The sequence below is a fragment of the Camelina sativa genome, chromosome 2, assembly GCF_030686135.1.
Source record: "Camelina sativa cultivar CO46 ecotype springtype chromosome 2, ASM3068613v1".
Lineage (NCBI taxonomy): Eukaryota > Viridiplantae > Streptophyta > Magnoliopsida > Brassicales > Brassicaceae > Camelina > Camelina sativa.
In genome coordinates, this window is record NC_141881.1 from 30,861,625 (window position 1) to 30,881,301 (window position 19,677).

Here is a 19,677-nt window from a genome sequence, read left to right on the forward strand (position 1 = left end):
CATGAGAACTTCAGAAACCGCAACAGTAGCGTAGGCTACTAGGCTTCATGGTCACGACATGACAAATCTAAAAGAGGGTCCTCTATCACCGAAGGAAAACATCATTTCACCAATTCTATGTTTGAGATATATAACTTGACAGAAGAATTATTTTTTTCATTCTCTGCTCTCGAGTAAAGAAATGTCATATAATTACTTTTATTGAGAAAAGTCTAAAACATTTATGTTGAGTAACACGTTTATGATCCAAAAATATGTAATTTTTGATTTTAAGGATATGTCAATATTCTAGACTCATTAGGTGAATATATATATATATAATCTTCTTATAATTATTTAAAAAAACTTTGTATTTTTTTACTTTGTATTTTTTATATATATTCTGTAGTTTTCGATAATTATCGTCTTACATTATTAATATTTTTTTAAACAAAATATTTTATTTTTTGTTGTAATCAAATTGCTCATAATAAATATTAACTTTTACACATGTCAAAATCTGAGATTGATAAATTGACACATGTTAAAATCTTGTTAATGGCTAACTTTCAAAACCCAACTATATATAATAAGATATGATTTTTATTATTTTTCCTATTTTGTTAAGGAATAAAAGTTGAAACCGTCTTCTCATCGTTGGCTCTATATATATACCTTTTGTTCTACTAAGACGCGCACTTCACGATTCTTTTAGTTAAACTTGGTGAAATCGGATACTCTGCAGAAACTTCAGGTACGTGACGTCTATGTGTTTAAATACATCTTGATTATTTTCTTGGCGTAACATCTTTTTCGTTGTACTAGTTTGGTAGTCTAATTAGTTTTAGACTTTAGTTTATGGTTTGTGATATTAGTGTTGCGTATCGTTAATGTGGTTTCTAAAGTACCGACAATGATAACCTCACAAAAGCTAATCTCTGTTGAGCTTACAACAGATACGCGAAGGATGGTCCTTAACTTTGAGGAAGGATGGTTGTCCTTGGAGGAAGGTATTACCGAGCTGATAAGGAATATAGAAAGAGAGTGTGAACCAGCACTTAACCCTCAGCAACATCTGAATCTTTACACGTACGTAGGCCGTCTTATGTAATATTGTTTGATTGTTAACAGTTCTATATATGCGGGTACCTACCACAATAATTTCTTATGTGATTCACAGGATTATCTACAATATGTGTATCCAGAAAAACAGTGATTATTACTCACAGCAGCTTTATGAAAAGTATCGTCAAGTAATTGAAGATTATACTATCCAAACGGTGAGTACCTAAGTTTTTGGTTTGGGCTTGATTTTTGGATAGTGCCAAGAAGACATGTTCGTTTTGTTTATTTATAATGTTTATTAATCTTTTTTTTTTTTTTTTTTTAATGTATGGTTTAGGTGTTGCCATCCTTAAGGGAGAAGCATGGTGAAGATATGCTAAGAGAACTTGTTAGGAGGTGGAAGAACCATGTTATTCTGTTGAATTGGTTAGGCAAGGTCTTCCGTTATATTGACAGATACTATGTTTGTCGGAGAGCCATCCCATTCCCAACACTAGGAAAAGTTGGCTTGAAATGTTTCTGCGACCTGGTTTGTCATGCATTCCTATAGCTCCTAATTTTTCACTGGCTCAAATATGTTTTTGCAAGTTTGTTAATGTCCATGCAAATTATATACTACAGGTTTATTGTGAGATGCACTCCACTGCCAAAGAAGCTGTATTAGCACTTGTAAGTATTGGTATCTATAGCTATAATGAGAAAACAAAGGTTCAGCCCAAATTTTGTTTCTGTCTAACAAAAATTTGTATTTGCCAGATTCATAAAGAACGTGAGGGCGAAGAGATTGATAGGGAACTAGTGAAAAGTGTATTAGATATCTATGTGGAGAATGGGATGGGAACTTTGGAAAAATATGAAGAGGATTTTGAAAACTTCTTGCTTCAAGATACTGCTTCTTACTATTCTTGCAAGGTGTCAAGGTGGATCCAGGAGGATTCTTGTTCTGATTACATGCTAAAGGTGCATCTCCGACTATGTTATTTCTTTGATATCAGGAAAGGAAATATATATTAACGTCAATAATCTTATACATTGCAGTCTGAGGAGTGTCTAGAAAATGAGAGGGAGAGAGTCACTCACTATCTCCATTCAAGCACTGAACCCAGACTAGTTGAAGTAGGTTATATATGATCTAATTATTTGCTTTTGATCATATTTTTACAAGTGCAGAGTTTAGCGTCTGAACCTAGTTATTGGCTTTCTTATTATTGCTTTTTCCATAGTACTGAGTACTGACAATAGTTTTTTTTAATGCATTGTAGGCCGTGAAAGAGGCATTTGATGTAATCTTAAAGAAGGATGGAGGAAGTGAGAAGCTAGCTTAAGTAGTAAATCATTAACGATATATACGCTTAATTATTAGCCCTAGATATAAACATCTACTTATTTTTCGGTTTATTAGCCTATTTAGCAACTTGACTAAGAAAATTCAACTGATCTATATTCACATGATGAACACAACTTCTGACTTGCCACTGTTTTTATACATCAAAGTTGGGTTCCTATGTCACTTATTAGGCCATCGATCAGACAACTTCATAAAACAGAACCTCTGGCCGAACCCTCCATTCTCCACAGAATTTAACCACACTCTTCCATTTACCGACAACCTATAAGGATAACATCCACCACATATCACTAATTTATGACCCATAACTTCAGCTCAAGAAAGGCAAATCCAACTCTTTCGTCTTACCTCTTCTGCTAGAGTTTCATGTCTGAGACTGACCCATCGGTTCTTTTTATAAGCCACGCAATTGTATTCTCCTTCTTCACCACAACCAATCTGCATTCCATATTTTAAGACTGTTAACGAAGAAGAGATACAGAAGAACAGTAGCACAAAACATTTTTGACCCTGTTTCATATTTTACCATTGACACAAGCCGGTAAACTGTGTTTGGTTCTACGCCTTCGTATAGCCTGCTGATATCTATCTCCCAGTCTAAAGCCTCTAGCGTTTCAGATATCTCTTTTTCAGTTTCATTCTTCTCCCATTCCAACACTAATGTCGCAAACCAACAAAAACAACAACATTATATAATCATACCACAACAAATGAAATGAGTAGATAAGATCACAATCATCTTCAAAAGTTACCAATTGTGAAGATAGGCGGGGATCTACTTATAGTATGACGAACAAAGTTTGCCTTTCCACACCCTCTTGTTTTAATGTCACATAACATTTTATCTTCCATACGGATCACTTTAATGATGTCTTCAAACTTTATATTGCCAAAAGCACACTGCATATATATACATAACCACAACACAACTTCTTAAGAAGTAGTACCAGTTTCTGTAGGAAAGACAAAGAGTGAAATAAATGAAATATACCTTCAGGTCTCTGATTGAATCTGCAGCCATAACAACGCCATAAGACCTTTGCTCTGGATAATTTGGCATCTTTCTGCATTTGCTACATTTCATTCTTTCATATTCTTCAATTGTAAAAAGACGAGTTATCAAGCTTTCTCTTTGTGGACTTTTCCAGCATTGCCAAAACTCAAGGATGGCTACGACTACCTCCGCAGCATCATTTAGCTAAATAGGAAACAAAAGGAAAAAAAAAGATATTAGAATGGCATTTAAGATAACAACAAAGCTGTTTGGAAAATAAAATATGCAATGTTTAAATTTATCTTCCGTACAAACCGTGGAATGAACTTCTTCTAGGGAAGCAAGTAAGTCGCTTGAAAGGTAACTGTAGAGTCCTTCGTATTCTATCTCCCCCGAGACAAAAGCAGAAAAGAAGTCTCGTAATGCACGAGGAACTTGTTCTTCCAAGTTGTCAGAAAATGGTTGCCGATTGTGCACCAGATCCTCTTTAAGAACCTTAATGTTACAGAGGGCCTGCAGTAGAGCACAAATTCAAACAAAATAAGGAAGTAAAGAGATTATACATGAAAATAAAGAATGGTCTAAATCAGTAAAACATAGTTTAGGTTTTGAAATCTTATTTTTGTTGATGATTGCTTTACCTTAAGAACCATGTCAAGAACTGAATTATATCTTGTTGTAGCTTCTTCATGTACTGAGCCCAGGTGTTCTGACGATGAATCTTCTCCAGGCATGATTTGCATATCTTGAAGACGACAAGATAAAGAAATAAGAATTATACATCTCAAAACAATAGGCTATAGAGCTTTTAGAATACTCGACAATTGAGAAGCTCTTTTACAACCAGGTTACCTTTGGTAGCTTCCTCTTGATTGTTAATATTGGATGTCATTTCCGATAGACCCCTTTCACTTGAAAAAGTATCATCTGGTTCAATAAGAACTTCTTCGGCCGTTTTTACTGATGGAGGTGTATTTCCCAGTTCAAGGTTGACAGAATTTTCACTAGAGATGTAAGTACACAATGTGTTTAGAAACAACCAGAAAACAATATATCATCATAACAAAAAAGAATCGTGAGGTACTTACTGTTCAACACTCTTATCAAGGTGACTAGGCATGCTCGTTGAAGTTCCCTGTTGCACCATGAAGACATTCCTTCTTACAATTGAATAACCAAAAAGTCAGCGAAGCAAATAAAAAATTTAGAACTTCAAAGACCTTGTTGTTTTTATTTTTCTTCTTCTTCGATGGTAATTTCATCTTCTCCTCTTGTTTTTCCTCGGATATAAGATCTGCTTCTGCTGCAGCTAAATTTGCTTTGTGTTCCATATGTATAATACCATCCTACACACGAGACATCATATATAATATAAGGAACATGTGAAAGACCCAATCAGAAATGAAATGAAATGAAGCTCTCTGTAGAAAATCAAACCAACCAGGATGAGTTCTTTTACTGGTCGAAGAATGTAATAGCGATAGTCAAAAACAGAAAGTCTGGTGAGGCTATTCAGCAAATTAATCCTTGAACTTTCAACCAGTAAAATTTTTGAATCTTTTAGAGCAACCTGCAATCAATTGACACTTTAAGATAAACAATTTTATGATATCCTGTTGTTAATTAAAATTCAGATAAGAAATGAACCTTGTTGGTGACCACTAATTTCAGAAGGTTTATGGACTTCATCACAATGTCATCACTAAGATCTTTATGCTCACGTATAACATCCATGCAAATGCGAAAATCAAATGTTGGAAATGTTGCTCCTTTGAAAACATCTTGTACTGCACACAAGAATACTTCTGTATCCAGGGATTTTTCAGCGTCTCTCCTTAAATGCTCTTCACATGTATCACATAGAAGAGATGCATAACTGTTCCATTGATCTTTCTGTAAATTCCTCCTCTTTACATCTTCGCCAATACACAAATTTTCGGCGGTGGTAAGAGCTGCATCATAATCTAGGAGCTGACACTTCTTTAGATATGTGGTTTCCAAAGTCCTACATGTGAACTGAACGGCTTTCAGAACAGCCACCCAAATATCAAGATTGTGCATCCTGATAGGTATGGGAAATTGAAAACTCTCATCTTCTACAGAGTTGTCGACTAACCAGGATAAGATATAACCTCCCTGAGCATGTGCATTGGCATAGTGAACACTGGGATCAAAGACATTGATAGTCCCTTCATCATCGAATCGAGCAATCTTGCATTGCAGCAGTCTCTTATCCAGGAGCAGAACTGAAACCTGAGGGTCAAAGTCGAGCTTTTCTTTAACTCGAGTACCATCCCAGAAATTGTCGACTACTCTGCAAATCACATCTGTACCATCATCCCTTTCACACTTGATGTTTTTAAGAAATTGCAGGATTTCATTGAGTTCGCCAGATTCACAAAAACAGATAATCTGAGGTGTCTCCACTAGGTGACAATCAGTAAGAGTATGCTTGGAAACTTGAAGCTTTTCAAGATGCTTAACCGTAAATTGCATCAAAAAGTCTCGAATGCTACAAGAGAGAATCTTACAGTCCCAAAACGACACAAGGAGTATTTGAATTTCCTTGAGTAACTTACTGCGCTCTTCATCTGCAGCTAAAGGCCAGCCTTTGGACCATCCATTCACATAGGCAAATGCTTTCACATCTTCCAAACGATTCTTGATCAGTTCGATGGCAGCTGATGTATCCACTGGTTCCCAACCTCCAACAGATATCTTACGAGCCCAGACTTTACTTATCCTTTGGGGCATACACTTTGTCAAATCAGGTGTAAATTTTGCACGATGCTCTTGTTCAAGATGATTCTTACATTCTTCAGCACTAGAGAACTTGGTCGAACAAGACCGACACATCCAGAATCTCCATTTTCTCTCATCCCTTGCAAAAGTAAGAAGTTGCTCCAACGCATCTCGTCCTTCACTACCATATAATCCCTCAACGTTACTCATAAGTTCCGCAGTGCTTACTTTCATAAAGTTCCGTTTGGTCTCAACATTCAAACCTGCCCAATACAACATCAATCTTTTATTGAAATCAGGCTCGCTCTTCTCTGTATCCCTACCTTTTTCTTCTTTCCTTGCTACTCCTACTCGTCGTGTCTTGGTCTTGGATTCAGCAATTCTTGACTCTGCAATTTGGATCACAGACATCATTGATTTCTCCTCTCTCTTGGCAAATTCTGAGTCCTCCTGCAAATTCACTGTAAGGTTGTACAAAGTTTCTTTTGCTTTGCGCACGGCTTTCTTGTAGTACACGGAAGACCCAAGTTGTTCTGCCAGACCGAAGAGTGAAATTGCCGCCAACGATGACAACCCAGGAGATATCGAAACGCATTCTGCACAACCCAAGTAGTATGCCGCACTCACATCAGTGTTCTCTGTTTTTTGCCCTAGGTCCATAAAGATCTGAGCTTGTAGCGCATTAATATTCTCCCTGTCTTCTTCTCCTTCGACTAAAGACAGATCTTCTATTACCTCCAACGCCTTGACGTAATCTTTCGCATAGTAGGAATCTTTGGCGCGTTTGAAGATTTGTTCGCAGTTTACATCTCCTAGAACAGGAGGCTCCATGTTAGAGAAGAGAATAATAGCAAGTAAGGACTCTCTATGATCTGATCTTGCGTTTTCTTGGTACTCAGAGAGGTTTTGTTCTTGGCGAGAGAAAACAGAGGACAAGCGGGAAAGGAAAAAAATCAACCGAGTAAGGTATAGGAGAAGATGTCACGTACAACCCACGTGACAGGGTCTTTGCAAAAAAAAACAACGGAGACCCATTTTGGGTATTGAGGAATTGTGTCGAGCACCTTGTGGGCGTTCTCCGTTTTGAGTAAAATTATATAACTCATTCGATTTAACTGCACCTTCACATGTGTCAAGTGGTGAATTTGGGAGGGTAAGAAAAAAAAAATGAAAAAAAGGCTTCGAATTTGGGTTTTAAATGGCATAAGAGTAGAATCGTCTTGATGGTTGGTTATCGCAAGAGGTTTCAGCTCTGAGGGTTTAGCGAAACGTTGTAAGACCAAACTTCCCTAATAATGGTATCTATCAATTAATAATAAAATTAATCTAAGAATTCTCACTAACTTGTAACTGAAACAATAATGAGTAAAGCCAAAGGCTCAAAGCATGAAAAGTAGACAAACCTGTTTAGCTGGTTGCCAAAGAAATGCATGATGAGTGTGGAGCCAGAACTTAACAAAATGATAAGTAGGTAATGATAGATCGTGAAACAACAACAAAGCCCAAAACGCATCACCTGTTAGCAAAACCTTCGAGTGACAATGATCAGTAGAAGCCATCATTAATCCATTGTAGGATCCTTCTCCACACATCTAAATCACCAAAATAAAACAAAAAACGATAAGTAAATAACACATGTAATTAGGAAAAAGAAAAAGCAGAGAGTCAAAGAAGAGTTAAGAGGAAGAACACAACCCTTGAAGACGTTAGCACAAAGAAGAAGCGAAGCGTGTCCTCAATTGTCTCCTTGAGACATCACCGTCATCGATAAAAGCATCAACCATAACCTGAAATAACAGAGCAACTAGTAAAAGACTTTAGCATCTTCAACAAATTTGAGTCTACAACAAGGGAGTGAGAATTATAAACCAAACCGTAGGAGGAGTGAGAGAATTCAGAAGCCAAGGGGGATAAGTAGGTAATGATAGAGTGAAACAACAACAAAGACCAAAACGCATCACCTGTTACCAAAACCGCCAAGAAACATCTCGGCTCTTCTTCTCCAGCCATCACAATTTCACTAGCTGTTCATCATGTACGATCTGAAACATAGCCATGAGAAGCCACACCTGAGTATTATTGATACCAAAACGATAGAGTGAAGTGAAACAACTATGAAACCCAAAAAATAATGATAACATGTTAACAAAACCCGTGAGAAAGGTTGAAGACGTACCCAGGAGAAGAGTATGCAGTGACAATGATCAGTCAAAGCCATCATTGAGCCATTGTAGGATCCTTCTCCAAAACCAACAAAAGAAATAAACAACAAGTAAATCACATGTAATTAGGAAAAACAGAGAGTAAAAAGAAGAGTTAAGAGGAAGAACCAAAACTTAGCAGAGAGAAGAATCCAAGCGTGTCCTTGTCTCCTTGAGACATCACCCTCATCCATAAAAGCATCAACTATGCATAACCTGAAATAACAGAGCAACTAAGTAACTCACATGTAATTAGGAAAAACTGATAGTAAATAAAAGAAGAGTTAAGAGGAAGAACAAAACCCTTGAGTGTGGCTCTCTTCCACCCATCAATTTCACTAGCTCATCATGTGTAATCTCTGAAACACAGCCATCAGAAGCCACACCTGAGTATTATTGAAACCAAAACGATAGAGTGAAACAACTATAAAGACCAAAACAAAATGATCACATGTTAACAAAACCCGTGAGAAAGCTTGAAGACGTACCCAAGAGAAGAGTATGCAATGATCCGATCGTAATTAGCTTCCAAAACACCTGCAAGACGAAGAAGTGTTAAGAGGAAAAACACTTGTAGACTTAAGCATAGAAAAGAAGCAAAGCGTGTCCTTACCTCCTCTTGAACATAATAAAACTATCGGATTTAGAAACCAAACCTTAAAAGAATAACAAGAATTCGAGTGACAACGATCAGTCAAAGCCATCATTGAACAATTGTAGGATCCTTCTCCACACACCTAAACAAAGAAAGAACAAAAACCGACAAGTAAATAACATGTAATTAAGGAAGATTAACAGAGAGTAAAAGAAGAGTTCAGAGGAAGAACAGAACCCTTGAAGACGTTAGCACCGAGAAGAAGCGAAACGTATCCTTGTCTCCTTGAGACATCACTCGATAAACGCATCAACCACAACCTGAAATAACAAAGCAAACAACTAAATCACATGAAAAAATTCATAAGAAAAAAACAGAGAGTAAAAGAAGAGTTAAGAGGAAGAACAAAACCCTTGAAGAAGTTACCACAGAGAAGAACAAGAAGCAGAGTTAGCAGATGCGTAACAGACAGAACACAACAACCAATCACCGATAGATTCCCCACATCATACCATTTCCATCTGCAAATTTATAGCCAGACATTAGGAATGGGTCCTTGTTAGAGTCTTTGTTAACCTAGCAAGAAAAGGGAAGTTGACTGTTAGGAGTTATACCAAAGCGGGAAGAGAAAGTAAACAAAAATCACTATAATAGAAAAAACCGAAAAAGATAAAGAAAAACACACGATTTTGATCTCTCCAGTCATGCTAGTGTCATCAACGGCAAGAGAGTGGCCCATATATTAGCACTCCATCCGCAGGAACCTAAAGAGAAATTATAAGTTCGATTAGACACATGGTAGTATATATGGACCAATAAAGAAAATGAAAAGGAGAGAATAGATAAACCACCTGACAGCTGTGCTTCATCATTTTGGAGAGACAATTTGTAGTCACGGACAGCAGCTGCAGAGGAGAAGAAAGCATCAGAACAACACTAAAGTCATTTATCCAAAAAAAAAAAAAACTCATATCAAGTGAAAAGTTACCTGTGACAAACCTCTGTACTTGTTTTTATCCCAAATGCTACTGCAGCAACCATCAAAGTGAGATGAGATCATGGAAAGAAACCTCTGTGATGAAAAACAAAGAAAAAACAAGAGGTCTTATGAGAAAGTGAGCAGGGAAAGCATAAGCTACACAGGAAAAATAACAAATCTTCATACCAGAAACCATGAATGGGTCCCGAGAAAAGATGACAATCCTTGAGAGGCTGATGCAACACACAAAAACATGCAGTAAATAGTTAAACTAGAGACAAAGAGATAAGAATAATAAGCATTTCTCATGGCTGCAAAACTTACCCCACTGCTCCATATTGCTGCTTGTTGTGATCCATCCTTTGACAAGATTATGACAAAGCTTTCTTGCTGGTCAGGAGCAATTACAAAAGAAGACCTGCAACAAAGAGAGAGAGATATCGTTAATTAGAGAAACAAACAAACAAAATCGTTAAAAACAAATAAAGAAAACAGAGTGACAAGGGATGAATGAAACCCTAGAAGATCTTATATTAGTACCCTCCTCAATCAAAGCATCAGCGAGAGATCTTAGTAGCCTCATCCTCAATCAAACGAATCGATCAATAGTATTATCCTACATAATCAATCTATCTGGATTAAAAACAATAGAACGATGAGTAAATAAAAACGAATTCGACTGAAGAAAGAAACCCTAGAAAAGCAATGAACCGCAGCGGATGCATACAATTAGCCTTGTCTGCAGAGTGAGCTCCTCGTTGACAGCGAGAGCAATGTGCTTGGTACTCATGACTGTTTCCTCCAACTTCTCAAGTCCCTCGTCTTGTTCTACTCATGGAAATAAAATACAATCAAAAGGGAAATCAATACACAAGGGAATATCATTACTACGGACCTAGAATAGTGTTACATACCACAGCTTACCTCTCATAACTTGCCGTTCAAATCCAACAATTTTTTGGTTGTCCATGCCAGAGACTCTTTTCATCGCAACGTACAGCGCTGCTATATCCACTATTGAATAAGTGTATTTGTTGACGTTATCAATAAATCCATACCAAACCAAACGCTTTTATTTTGTTAGTCCCAAGAGTAGCAAACAAACTCACGAGTATCTGAGAGATAAACCGCCCTCAAAATCAGAGTGAACCTGGAACAAAAGCAAAGTTGTTAATACTTCTATCAGGCTTTCAAAATTCAAATTCAGTTCAGTCCCTACTCCTACATAAGCTTACCAAATCTCATATAAGTGCTACACAAGCTTAAACCAAACCGGCCTTTTCTTATGAATTTAGTTCAGTTAATAATGACAAGCTGAGTAAGTTACATTACCTTCTTTAGAAGACTTTTTCTTCTTGCCCCAGCATTTTAGTACTGAGAGTCTGTTTGCTTATAGGAGCTGCCGGCACCGGAATGAATTCCCAACCAAATCAAGAGGCCAACTGGTCAAATTACAAAGGTTCATCCTAGACGTCAGTTATGTTTTCAACAAACATTGCACATATATGTATGTATCCACCATGCATAAATCAAAACAATACATAATAAAAGTGACTACGTCATTGTTTCCAGTCAAGTTTAGTTGTCAAAGCGAATTTACCGAGGAACCCAACAATGATTGCTTGACAAACGAATACAAGGCGGTTTTTATTTAATGTGGAAGGAACAAGGGTCTATGAAGTTACTATTTACCTGGAGGACAAGAGTTATGGCTATTTTACCCATGAAGAGACGATTCTTGATCACACCTTTGAAGATGCTCTTCTCGTCTGGTTTACGAGCATTTGAACTCGTTGAAAGCCTGTTAACAAAAAGTTTGATTAACATTATACAGTCTTGACATTCTGGTTTTATATACGGTAAAAAAAGACTCTGATTTAAATTAACTCACTTGGCAGAGAACAAAGGCGTTGAAGATAATTGAGTTCTTCACTCTGGTGGCGTGTGCAGGTACTTCATGTTCCAGGACGTGTATGCTTGTCTCTCGGAAATTGACTGTTAACAATACACTCACTTGATAGATAGCTTGAGAGATTAATATTTCAACTTTTTATTAAAATATATATTAGGGGGTGATTTCAAATAATCAAAAAGTTATTCACTGGAATTTTTACCTGAATCAGCAACTTTCTCCAAATGGTGTCGGCAATTTGAGCAAACCTTGACAACTGAAGCAAAGTTGTCATCCAAGATGATGATGTCCGAACTCTCCTTAGCCGCTTCTGTTCCTACAAAATTGGATATTGTCACCAATCACCATACGGACTTGAACATCAACATATATCATTAAGTGTTATTAACAAGCTAAACAATATTTATTATTCACCACATATCTTCACATGCTAGAGGTGGATGATAAACAGAAGATAAGCGTCAGTTTCATGACTAAAGATGCAATAGATTTATAATACAATGACTTTGAAAGACGAAAATATTACCTGAAGCCCTCCTGCAGTATCCATGATAACAGCATCTACACAACTCCTTTTTTTTTTTAGCTTAGGCATTGCTTTACCTAGGTCTGCAGGTTTTAACATCAGTCCCTGCTGCATAAACCGGCACACCAACCTGAAACAAAAGAGAGAGCATATCAGGGAAATAATATTGGAATATACAGAAACGAATATCATAACATGTTCACACAGAGGTTCTCTGAAGACATTGATTCTACTACTTCTTCTTTAAGTAAAATGCAATAAACGTTCTGACTCAATCATGGCCACCCACAGACAATTGAATCAGACAGACTTAACAAACAAAATGCTACTACGGGGAAACAAATTCATGATTTGGTAAAAATTGATAAACGTATAATTAATGAATACCTGTAAAATTGATAGCCTCGCTGAGAAAAAAATCCACCCCCAAATCCTAGAGTGATACTCAACACCGTTGCCGGGAAAAAAAAAACGAATCAACCCCACCCAAATCTCCGATGAGATGATGATCCCCTCCCCTCAATCTATCGCCAGAGAGACGCCATGATGACGTAGCCTCTCTAAGGGCACTACTAACTCCGTACGATTACGAATCGTCTCCACTCCACTCTATCTCTCCTCCTCCTTCTTCGTAGCTAGCTACAAAGAAACAAAAGAAAAACCATCAAAATACGAATAATTTACCAGGGCTTCGTTGTTTATTGGGCTGAAATTGTTGTTATTGGGCTTTCCTCTGTTTCGTGAACAGCTTCATTACACAAAACAAATCCGCCAAGAAACATCTCTCGGGTCTTCTTCTCCAGCCCAGGAGTAACATGTAAGCCTTCCAAAACACCTGCAAGACGAAGAACAAAACACTTCTTGTAGACTTTACTTTAGCATAGAAAAGAAGCAAATTAAGCGTGTCCTTATCTCCTCTTGAACATATCGGATTTGGAAACCAAACCTTAACATGAATTCGATCAGTCATTGAACAATTAATTTGTATGATCCTTCTCCACACCACCTGAACCAACAAAACAAAAACAACAACAAGTAAATCACATGTAATTAAGGAAGAACAGAATGTAAAAAGAAGAGTTAAGAGGAAGAACAAAACCTTTGAAGACGTTACCACAGAGAATAAGCGAAACGTATCCTTGTCTCCTTGAGACATCACCCTCATCGATTAAAAGGAACAACCATAACCTGAAATAACAGAGAAACAAGTAAATAACATGTAATTAAGGAAGAACAAAGAGTAAATAAAAGAAGAGTTAAGAGGAAGAACAGAACCGTTGAAGACGTTAGCACAGAGAAGAACGAAGCGTGTCCTTGAGACATCACCGTCATCGATAAAAGCATCAACCATAACCTGAAATTAACAGAGAAAATCACGTGAACAAATTCATTAAGAAAAAAAAAAAGCAACTTGATGCAATTTAGAAAACAAACCCTAGAAGCCATCACCGATCAATCGTAGGACCCAAACCTAAAGCAACAAAAAAAAACAACAACAACAACAATGTAAGTAATAATAACATGTAAATATGTAATTAATTAGAAGAAAAACAAAGAAGAGACCAAACCCTAGAACGATCGGTGATGATCGGATCGGATCGGATCAACATAGATTCCCTTCCAAATAAACCCTAGAACGATCGGTGATGATCAGATCGCATCGGATCAACATGGATTGAATAAACCTGCAAGACGAACAAAAGAATAAACAAATCAGAGTCTCGTTCGTGAAGAAGAAGATAAGATATATATAACAGAGAGAAATAATAAGATTAAAAAAGCTACTACTGATGCGATTGACGACGGAAACCCAAACGGCAAACCCTAGAAGAAGAAGTATCACTCGTAGGAGGAACGAGAGGGCGTTGAGATCGGGTTGGAAACAAACAACATCAGAGATCCGTCGGGTTTAGAAGAATATCACACAAACACAACATCGATCAGAAACCCTAGACTACTAACGAAGGAGAACAAAAAAAACAAAAAAAAAACATGGAAGATGTGATGATGAGATGTTAAAACTTAGAAGTGTAGTGGAGCGCATTAGGATTATTTATAGACAAGGTATATGTCGGTCTATCTTTTGTACCGTTAGACTAATAACCTATTTTAACTTTGCTATATTTTCCTTTTTCCTACTACAGTCTTTTATATTATTTGCTATTTCTTTTTCTTTTCTTTTTCTAGTTTCTTTTTTTCTAGTCTTTTATATTCTTTGCTACTATTTCTTTTTTTTTTTTTCTCTCTATTTGAATCGTTAAATTCATATATTTCTATCTTTATTTTTTCCTTTTTCCTACTAATCTTTTAGATTATTTGCTATTGCCTTTTTCCAATTAATCTTTTTTTTTTGTGATTTTTTATATTGCCTTGTATTACACAAAGGATGATAACACAATAACAGCATACAAATAAGATTAAGGATGATAACACAAAGAATAACCATGCTTCAATTCAAGTGCGTCAACAAATATAATACGTAGAGATGACAAAAACAGAGCAAAACAAAAAATAGGGAATCTTTAATCTTTAGCTATGATGACTAACGACCATACCCAATGCTTGAGAACGTTAACGAAACTCCACTTGAGCTAACAGAGGGAGAAGAAGAAGAAGCCGAGATGTGATACATAGCAACAGGCCTCTTCAGTGGAAGATCAGGGACCGGTGACTCAAATTTCAAGACTTGGATCGCTTGTTTTATCGAAGGTCTCGAGTTTTTATGAGGATGAGCACACCATAACCCTAATACCACAAGACATTCAGCTTCTTTCTTATCAAAATCCTTACCCAATTTCTCATCAACACACGAAGTCATCACTTCTTGTTTCCCATAAAGTTCCCAAACTCTCTCCACAAGACTGATGTCATCACTCTCTCCATCAGTACTATATTCATCTTCTTGTTTCCGTTCCAGCGCTTTTCTCCCTGTGACAATCTCTAGTAAAACGATTCCAAAGCTATATATATCTGACTCTTTACTCGCACTTCCTTTCATCACATATTCAGGTGCCATGTATCCAAAAGTTCCAGCCAATCCTGTTTTATGGGAACCAGAATCATGGTTCACAAGCCTAGCCAACCCGAAATCACCTAACTTTACATTGAAATCACTATCCAGCATTATATTGCTTGCCTTGATGTCTCTGTGCAGTACACATTGATCCCATTCTTCATGAAGATAAAGCAGAGCAGAGGCTAAACCAAGAGCTATCTTGTTGTACCTTGTGTCCCAAGAGAGTATATGAGCTCGTCCTTTACCAAAGAGATGAGAGTTCAAGCTACCATTTGGCACTAACTCATAGATGAGCAAAAACTCGTTTTTTTCATTACACCAGCCGATGAGTTGCACTAGGTTTCGATGTCTTAGTTTGCTGATGACCTTAACTTCGTTTAAAAACTCTTTCATTCCCTGCCTTGAACCACTGGATAGTTTCTTCACCGCAACCATTGTATTGATCTTTCTCAAGTTTCCTTCATAAACCGCTCCAAATCCTCCTTCACCCAGCTTTCTCTGGCTTGAGAATCCGTTGGTTGCCGAGACAAGATCCTTATAAGATATCTTTCTTGGTCCTGCTTCCCTTTCGAGGTCTTCATTTATTGATATCATGTTTGCTATATCTCTTTCTTTCTTCTTCTTTCTTTCCTTCCGTGACCAAACCACCGCGGTTGTGATGACCATAAAGGTCAGGAGAACGAACCCGGAAACCGAAACCCCAACTATCATTCCTATCTTGCTATCAGCTTGCTCGCTATCTAAACTTGAACTGAGCTCCCATGATAAAAGTCTATGTTCCTCTGTGTTTGACCCAGCAGCAGCTATAAACCCTAGCATAACTTCTGATGGCAGAACCTTTGCGAGATCAATGATGTACGAAAGGCTTGAACTCTCCTTAGGATGCTCATAAGCCCAAGCCACACTTAGATTCTTAGTCACGGAATCGTAAGAGATCTTCGCATGAGCAATATCTTGGCTGTGTGAGCTTGCATTCCAAGATGTGTAGTTGGAAGAAACAAGCGAGTTAATATTGATTCCCACATGAGAACCAACGTCCGTAGGATCCCATCCTCGATTGTTGAATGTGTCAAACTCGACATGAACGAGTGGAAACCAAGACGAGTAATTATTCTTTCGAGTGAACAAATTCAAGAAACCACCAACTGAGTATGCAGGTAGCTGAGCTCCCATAGGAGCGAAAAAGAAACAGATCCCATGACCATCTGCTGAAAGGTTACGAGCATCGATTTTGAAGGAGAAACTGGTGCTAAAATTTGAAGACTGGCCAGTTCTATGACTCCATATAGGTACCTTCTTGGAATAGGTGATCCAACCAACCTGAGATGTTTGTTCAGCGTTGTTGAAGTTCACCGTTCCATCTTCATCGGGAGTTGCATCCCCGTTGTAAACTATGTTCTCCGGATCACCTGGCCGGAAACTAGTAAAATTAAAGTAAAGTGAATCAACAACAAAAGGAAGGAAGAGGACATAGGAAAGGAAGAAGAATGAATTGAACATGGAGTAAAAGATTTTACAGAAGTAAAATACAGCAAAGATTTGGTTAGTGATGATCTTTAGATAATCAAGTTACAGAACATATAACACAATTCAAAAAGTAGAGAGTGGTCAAGGAAAGAAGCTTAATCTAAGGGTCTATTCTAGAAGATGACTATCACTAAATTTCTTTTGAACCTTCTTTTAATAATCAAAAAAGTCAAATCAGTTGCTATAAAAAAAACCTTTTAAAGACTCTTGAATGCTCCTAAATACTTTGCAATCTTAAACTTAGTTGTGAGTTGTGTCGTTAAACGTATCAATCTTGAAAATGTAACTGGTCGTAAAGTGGACCTCCCTGGAGCCTTTTAGCAACCTTATGAGAGCACAGAGCAGCCTAACCAAACCAACACGACAAGTATATAACCAGCACTGTTTAATTCAATGTTAAGTAATTAAAAGGTGTTAAATAGAAGTGAGCCACCAAAAGGGAACACAAAATCAAGTTTTTCTTAAGCTAAGAAGGTTTGAAAATTATACAGCAAAGAAACAGAGTATAAAGCAGAGTATAATACAGAGTAAATTAACAACAGTTAAAGTAGGAGAAACAAAAGTTTGACTGTAAATAAAATATGTAAAGAAAGAAGAAAATGCTATAATTTAGACAAGAACACATACAAACTTTTATTATGACAGTATAGACAAAGAACTACAACGAAGCGAAGACATTAAAGGTAATCCCACAAAAAAACATAAGTACGCTACAGTTGAATAAACAGTAACACATGGATAAGACAAAATATGAAACATATATGAGCCAACATGTTACCAAAAGTTCCAGCCAATCCTGTAGTCTGGGGACCTAGCTCGTGGTTCATCAACCGAGCAAACCCAAAGTCACCTAGCTTGGCATTAAAACTGGAGTCTTAACATTATATTACTCGTCTTGATGTTCCTGTGAATAATGCATTAAAGCAAACCGGAGGAAGCAACGAGTTATTGTTGATCCCAACAAGAAACTTAATATCAACAGGATCCCATTCCATAATTGTAATAGGTATCAAATTCGATGTGCACAAGTTGGAACAGAGAGGAGCAACCGTTGGTTTCATTGAAAAGACCTAAGAAACCACCAGCTGAGTTGGGAGGGACAACGATACCTGCAGGGGCAAGAAAGAATATACGAACCAATGGCCATAATCTGAAACATTACGCGTATCGATCTAGAAGGTGTATAACCAAGAATAAGATTTAAGTCTAAACTCATTATGTATTATCATGTTACAAAGTGTTATTTTTGAAGATTGGGACCATCAATCAAGTCAACAACAAAACTGATATCATAAAAACAAACAAGTTCATTACTAGAGAACCAGAATCAACCTCAGTGGGTTACCTTAGCCTTATCATGCTTTGACAGAATTACTCCAGCCAATCTGCTGAAGAATATATCCAATGGTATCTCAAACAAGTTAACGAAACTTCACATGTAATAAACAAAACTATTGGATATATATATACTTGATAAACAAAAGTTCATGTTACAAATGTAATAAACAAAACCATTAGTTACATATATCTAATAAAAATAGAACTCGCGGATGCATTGGATCTTATGTTCGATGGTAAAAACTGAAAGAGAGAAAAAAAAAACAGAGCATATATGATATTAGTGATCCGGACTCTGTTTTCGAAGATCTCTACGATCATCATCGCGGAAATTAAAACCATCGTCGAAGTTCTGAGAATAACTCACAGCATCGTAGTGAAACGTCACTAACGTTTTCGATTTGTTGTTCTTCTCGAATCGGCAGCTTCTGACCAATAACAATCTTCTCATCAAATCCCTTAACATCGGAGTTGATCTTGTCTTCTTCTTGTCGTGGTTACTGATACGAACGTACTCTGTCTCTGTGTGGATGAGACAAGATAACGGCGAACTCAAGCATCGACTGTTGACGTACGATGGTTTACGGTTGTCGGCTAGATCTCTATCCATTTACTGGGAAAAGAAAAAGAAAAAAGAAAGTGTTTATTTTGATTGAATGAAAATTTGGGGTTTGTAATCAACGGAAGAAGAGGTAACAATAAATGGATTTACCAAAAAAAAAAAAAAAGGTTGAATATAATGTATTACATTTTTGGATGCTTATGTTTTGGCGGTCCAATCATAATTTCTTGTTTTTTGGCAACTCACAATTTCTTGGTTTATGTGAAACTTGGAAGTTTTTTTTTTTTTTAGTCAACATGTTTTGTTATTGTTACACCTACATACTTCGTTTGGTAATAATAAAATGGTCATACTGTACAATGTTAAGTAACTATCAACTAAAACTCCGTTTCTTAAATTTCATTGACCTAAACGTGGTTATAGATTTATGGTAAGGTTTTTATCACGCCAAGGGTTTTTTTGAATATTTAGTTTTGTAATCACCATAAGTAAATCATGATTTTTAATGATAAGGGTAGTCGTTTTGCCAGAGAGCCTTGGTCTTGGGGGGAACAAGACTCTACTCTCATAAAGCTACATCACTATCGCTATCTGTTATAATATCAAACGCTATCTGTTATAATATCAAACGCTATCTCTTGAACGTGTCGTGTTTGTTTTTGGGCCTCTCTAGTCGAACAACTTATTTCATTTACGTATCCCCCGTGAGTCGTTAACTTGTGAGGCCATTACTGACTGTATATATTATAACAACAACACTTTCAAATAAAGAAGACAAAAAAAAATAAAAAGGGACGAAAAACGCTAGAAGGAGGGGTCGAACCTCCGACCTTGTGGTTAACAGCCACACGCTCTAACCAACTGAGCTATTCCAGCTTTTTTGTTATACAGAT

General features: G+C 36.9%; 3 protein-coding genes, 1 non-coding gene and 1 pseudogene across 48 annotated transcripts; 1 reads left to right on the forward strand and 4 right to left on the reverse strand.

Annotated features, from left to right (window-relative positions):
• The first annotated feature begins 615 nt into the window (after positions 1-615).
• On the forward strand, positions 616-2,491 carry LOC104744064 (putative cullin-like protein 2). The gene is made up of 8 exons (XM_019231502.2): positions 616-733; positions 936-1,068; positions 1,160-1,259; positions 1,382-1,573; positions 1,666-1,713; positions 1,801-2,004; positions 2,083-2,160; positions 2,307-2,491. Exons 2-8 carry the CDS (start codon positions 947-949, stop codon positions 2,367-2,369), a joined length of 807 nt encoding a protein of 268 aa, XP_019087047.2. The 5' UTR covers positions 616-733; positions 936-946; the 3' UTR covers positions 2,370-2,491.
• Positions 2,371-14,365, reverse strand: LOC104743948 (uncharacterized). 43 transcript variants are annotated; one of them, XR_015572436.1, is made up of 43 exons: positions 14,130-14,365; positions 13,910-14,026; positions 13,776-13,812; positions 13,617-13,695; positions 13,441-13,529; positions 13,288-13,347; positions 12,729-13,176; positions 12,342-12,471; positions 12,018-12,131; positions 11,795-11,916; positions 11,596-11,704; positions 11,236-11,345; positions 11,013-11,053; positions 10,828-10,905; positions 10,631-10,731; positions 10,444-10,519; positions 10,228-10,321; positions 10,090-10,136; positions 9,913-9,996; positions 9,776-9,829; positions 9,610-9,688; positions 9,351-9,500; positions 9,162-9,244; positions 8,986-9,066; positions 8,818-8,866; positions 8,633-8,715; positions 8,459-8,545; positions 8,305-8,369; positions 8,090-8,197; positions 7,824-7,915; positions 7,532-7,720; positions 5,034-6,940; positions 4,828-4,956; positions 4,607-4,732; positions 4,475-4,521; positions 4,239-4,390; positions 4,028-4,131; positions 3,698-3,899; positions 3,384-3,590; positions 3,145-3,292; positions 2,919-3,049; positions 2,741-2,830; positions 2,371-2,654 (listed from the first exon to the last, which is right to left on the reverse strand). XR_015572436.1 is itself a non-coding variant. In XM_087475194.1 (43 exons), the coding sequence occupies exons 32-43, from the start codon at positions 6,786-6,788 to the stop codon at positions 2,571-2,573; spliced, it is 3,171 nt and encodes a 1,056-aa protein (XP_087331320.1). In that variant the 5' UTR covers positions 6,789-6,940; positions 7,532-7,720; positions 7,824-7,915; positions 8,090-8,170; positions 8,305-8,366; positions 8,459-8,545; positions 8,633-8,715; positions 8,818-8,866; positions 8,986-9,066; positions 9,162-9,244; positions 9,351-9,500; positions 9,610-9,688; positions 9,776-9,829; positions 9,913-9,996; positions 10,090-10,136; positions 10,228-10,321; positions 10,444-10,519; positions 10,631-10,731; positions 10,828-10,917; positions 11,013-11,053; positions 11,236-11,345; positions 11,596-11,704; positions 11,795-11,916; positions 12,018-12,125; positions 12,342-12,471; positions 12,729-13,176; positions 13,288-13,347; positions 13,441-13,529; positions 13,617-13,695; positions 13,776-13,812; positions 13,910-14,026; positions 14,130-14,365; the 3' UTR covers positions 2,371-2,570. The 43 variants fall into 43 exon arrangements, 40 of the variants coding, with proteins under 40 accessions (XP_087331320.1, XP_087331392.1, XP_087331307.1 ...); XR_015572435.1 differs by having other exon boundaries at positions 8,090-8,170; positions 8,305-8,366; positions 10,828-10,917; XR_015572433.1 differs by having other exon boundaries at positions 5,034-7,417; positions 8,090-8,170; positions 8,305-8,366; positions 10,828-10,917.
• Positions 14,366-14,765: 400 nt separating this feature from the next.
• On the reverse strand, positions 14,766-18,360 carry LOC104744071 (L-type lectin-domain containing receptor kinase IX.2 pseudogene; annotated as a pseudogene). 2 transcript variants are annotated; one of them, XR_015572439.1, is made up of 2 exons: positions 16,651-16,777; positions 14,766-16,562 (listed from the first exon to the last, which is right to left on the reverse strand). The product of XR_015572439.1 is annotated as an L-type lectin-domain containing receptor kinase IX.2 pseudogene, transcript variant X2 (transcript). The 2 variants fall into 2 exon arrangements; XR_015572438.1 differs by having other exon boundaries at positions 14,766-18,360.
• LOC109129847 (uncharacterized) lies at positions 18,324-18,929 on the reverse strand. Its single transcript, XM_019238805.2, has one exon. The coding sequence runs from the start codon at positions 18,830-18,832 to the stop codon at positions 18,503-18,505; it is 330 nt and encodes a 109-aa protein (XP_019094350.2). The 5' UTR covers positions 18,833-18,929; the 3' UTR covers positions 18,324-18,502.
• A 657-nt stretch (positions 18,930-19,586) lies between these two features.
• On the reverse strand, positions 19,587-19,660 carry TRNAN-GUU (transfer RNA asparagine (anticodon GUU)). The gene has a single exon. It is a non-coding gene; the product is annotated as a tRNA-Asn (tRNA).
• Between the last annotated feature and the right edge of the window lie 17 nt (positions 19,661-19,677).

Excerpts from the sequence above, each read along its gene's own strand:
- LOC104744064 (XM_019231502.2), top strand. The coding sequence starts at position 947 with ATGGTCCTTAACTTTGAGGAAGGATGGTTGTCCTTGGAGGAAGGTATT. Across the intron at positions 1,574-1,665 it reads TGAAATGTTTCTGCGACCTG|GTTTATTGTGAGATGCACTC; the intron begins GTTTGTCATGCA and ends TATATACTACAG. Across the intron at positions 1,714-1,800 it reads AAGAAGCTGTATTAGCACTT|ATTCATAAAGAACGTGAGGG; the intron begins GTAAGTATTGGT and ends TGTATTTGCCAG.
- LOC104743948 (XM_087475090.1), bottom strand. The coding sequence starts at position 7,720 with ATGTGTGGAGAAGGATCCTACAATGGATTAATGATGGCTTCTACTGAT. Across the intron at positions 3,050-3,144 it reads CCCGCCTATCTTCACAATTG|TGTTGGAATGGGAGAAGAAT; the intron begins GTAACTTTTGAA and ends TTGCGACATTAG. Across the intron at positions 2,655-2,740 it reads ATGAAACTCTAGCAGAAGAG|GTTGTCGGTAAATGGAAGAG; the intron begins GTAAGACGAAAG and ends TTATCCTTATAG.
- LOC109129847 (XM_019238805.2), bottom strand. The coding sequence starts at position 18,832 with ATGGATAGAGATCTAGCCGACAACCGTAAACCATCGTACGTCAACAGT.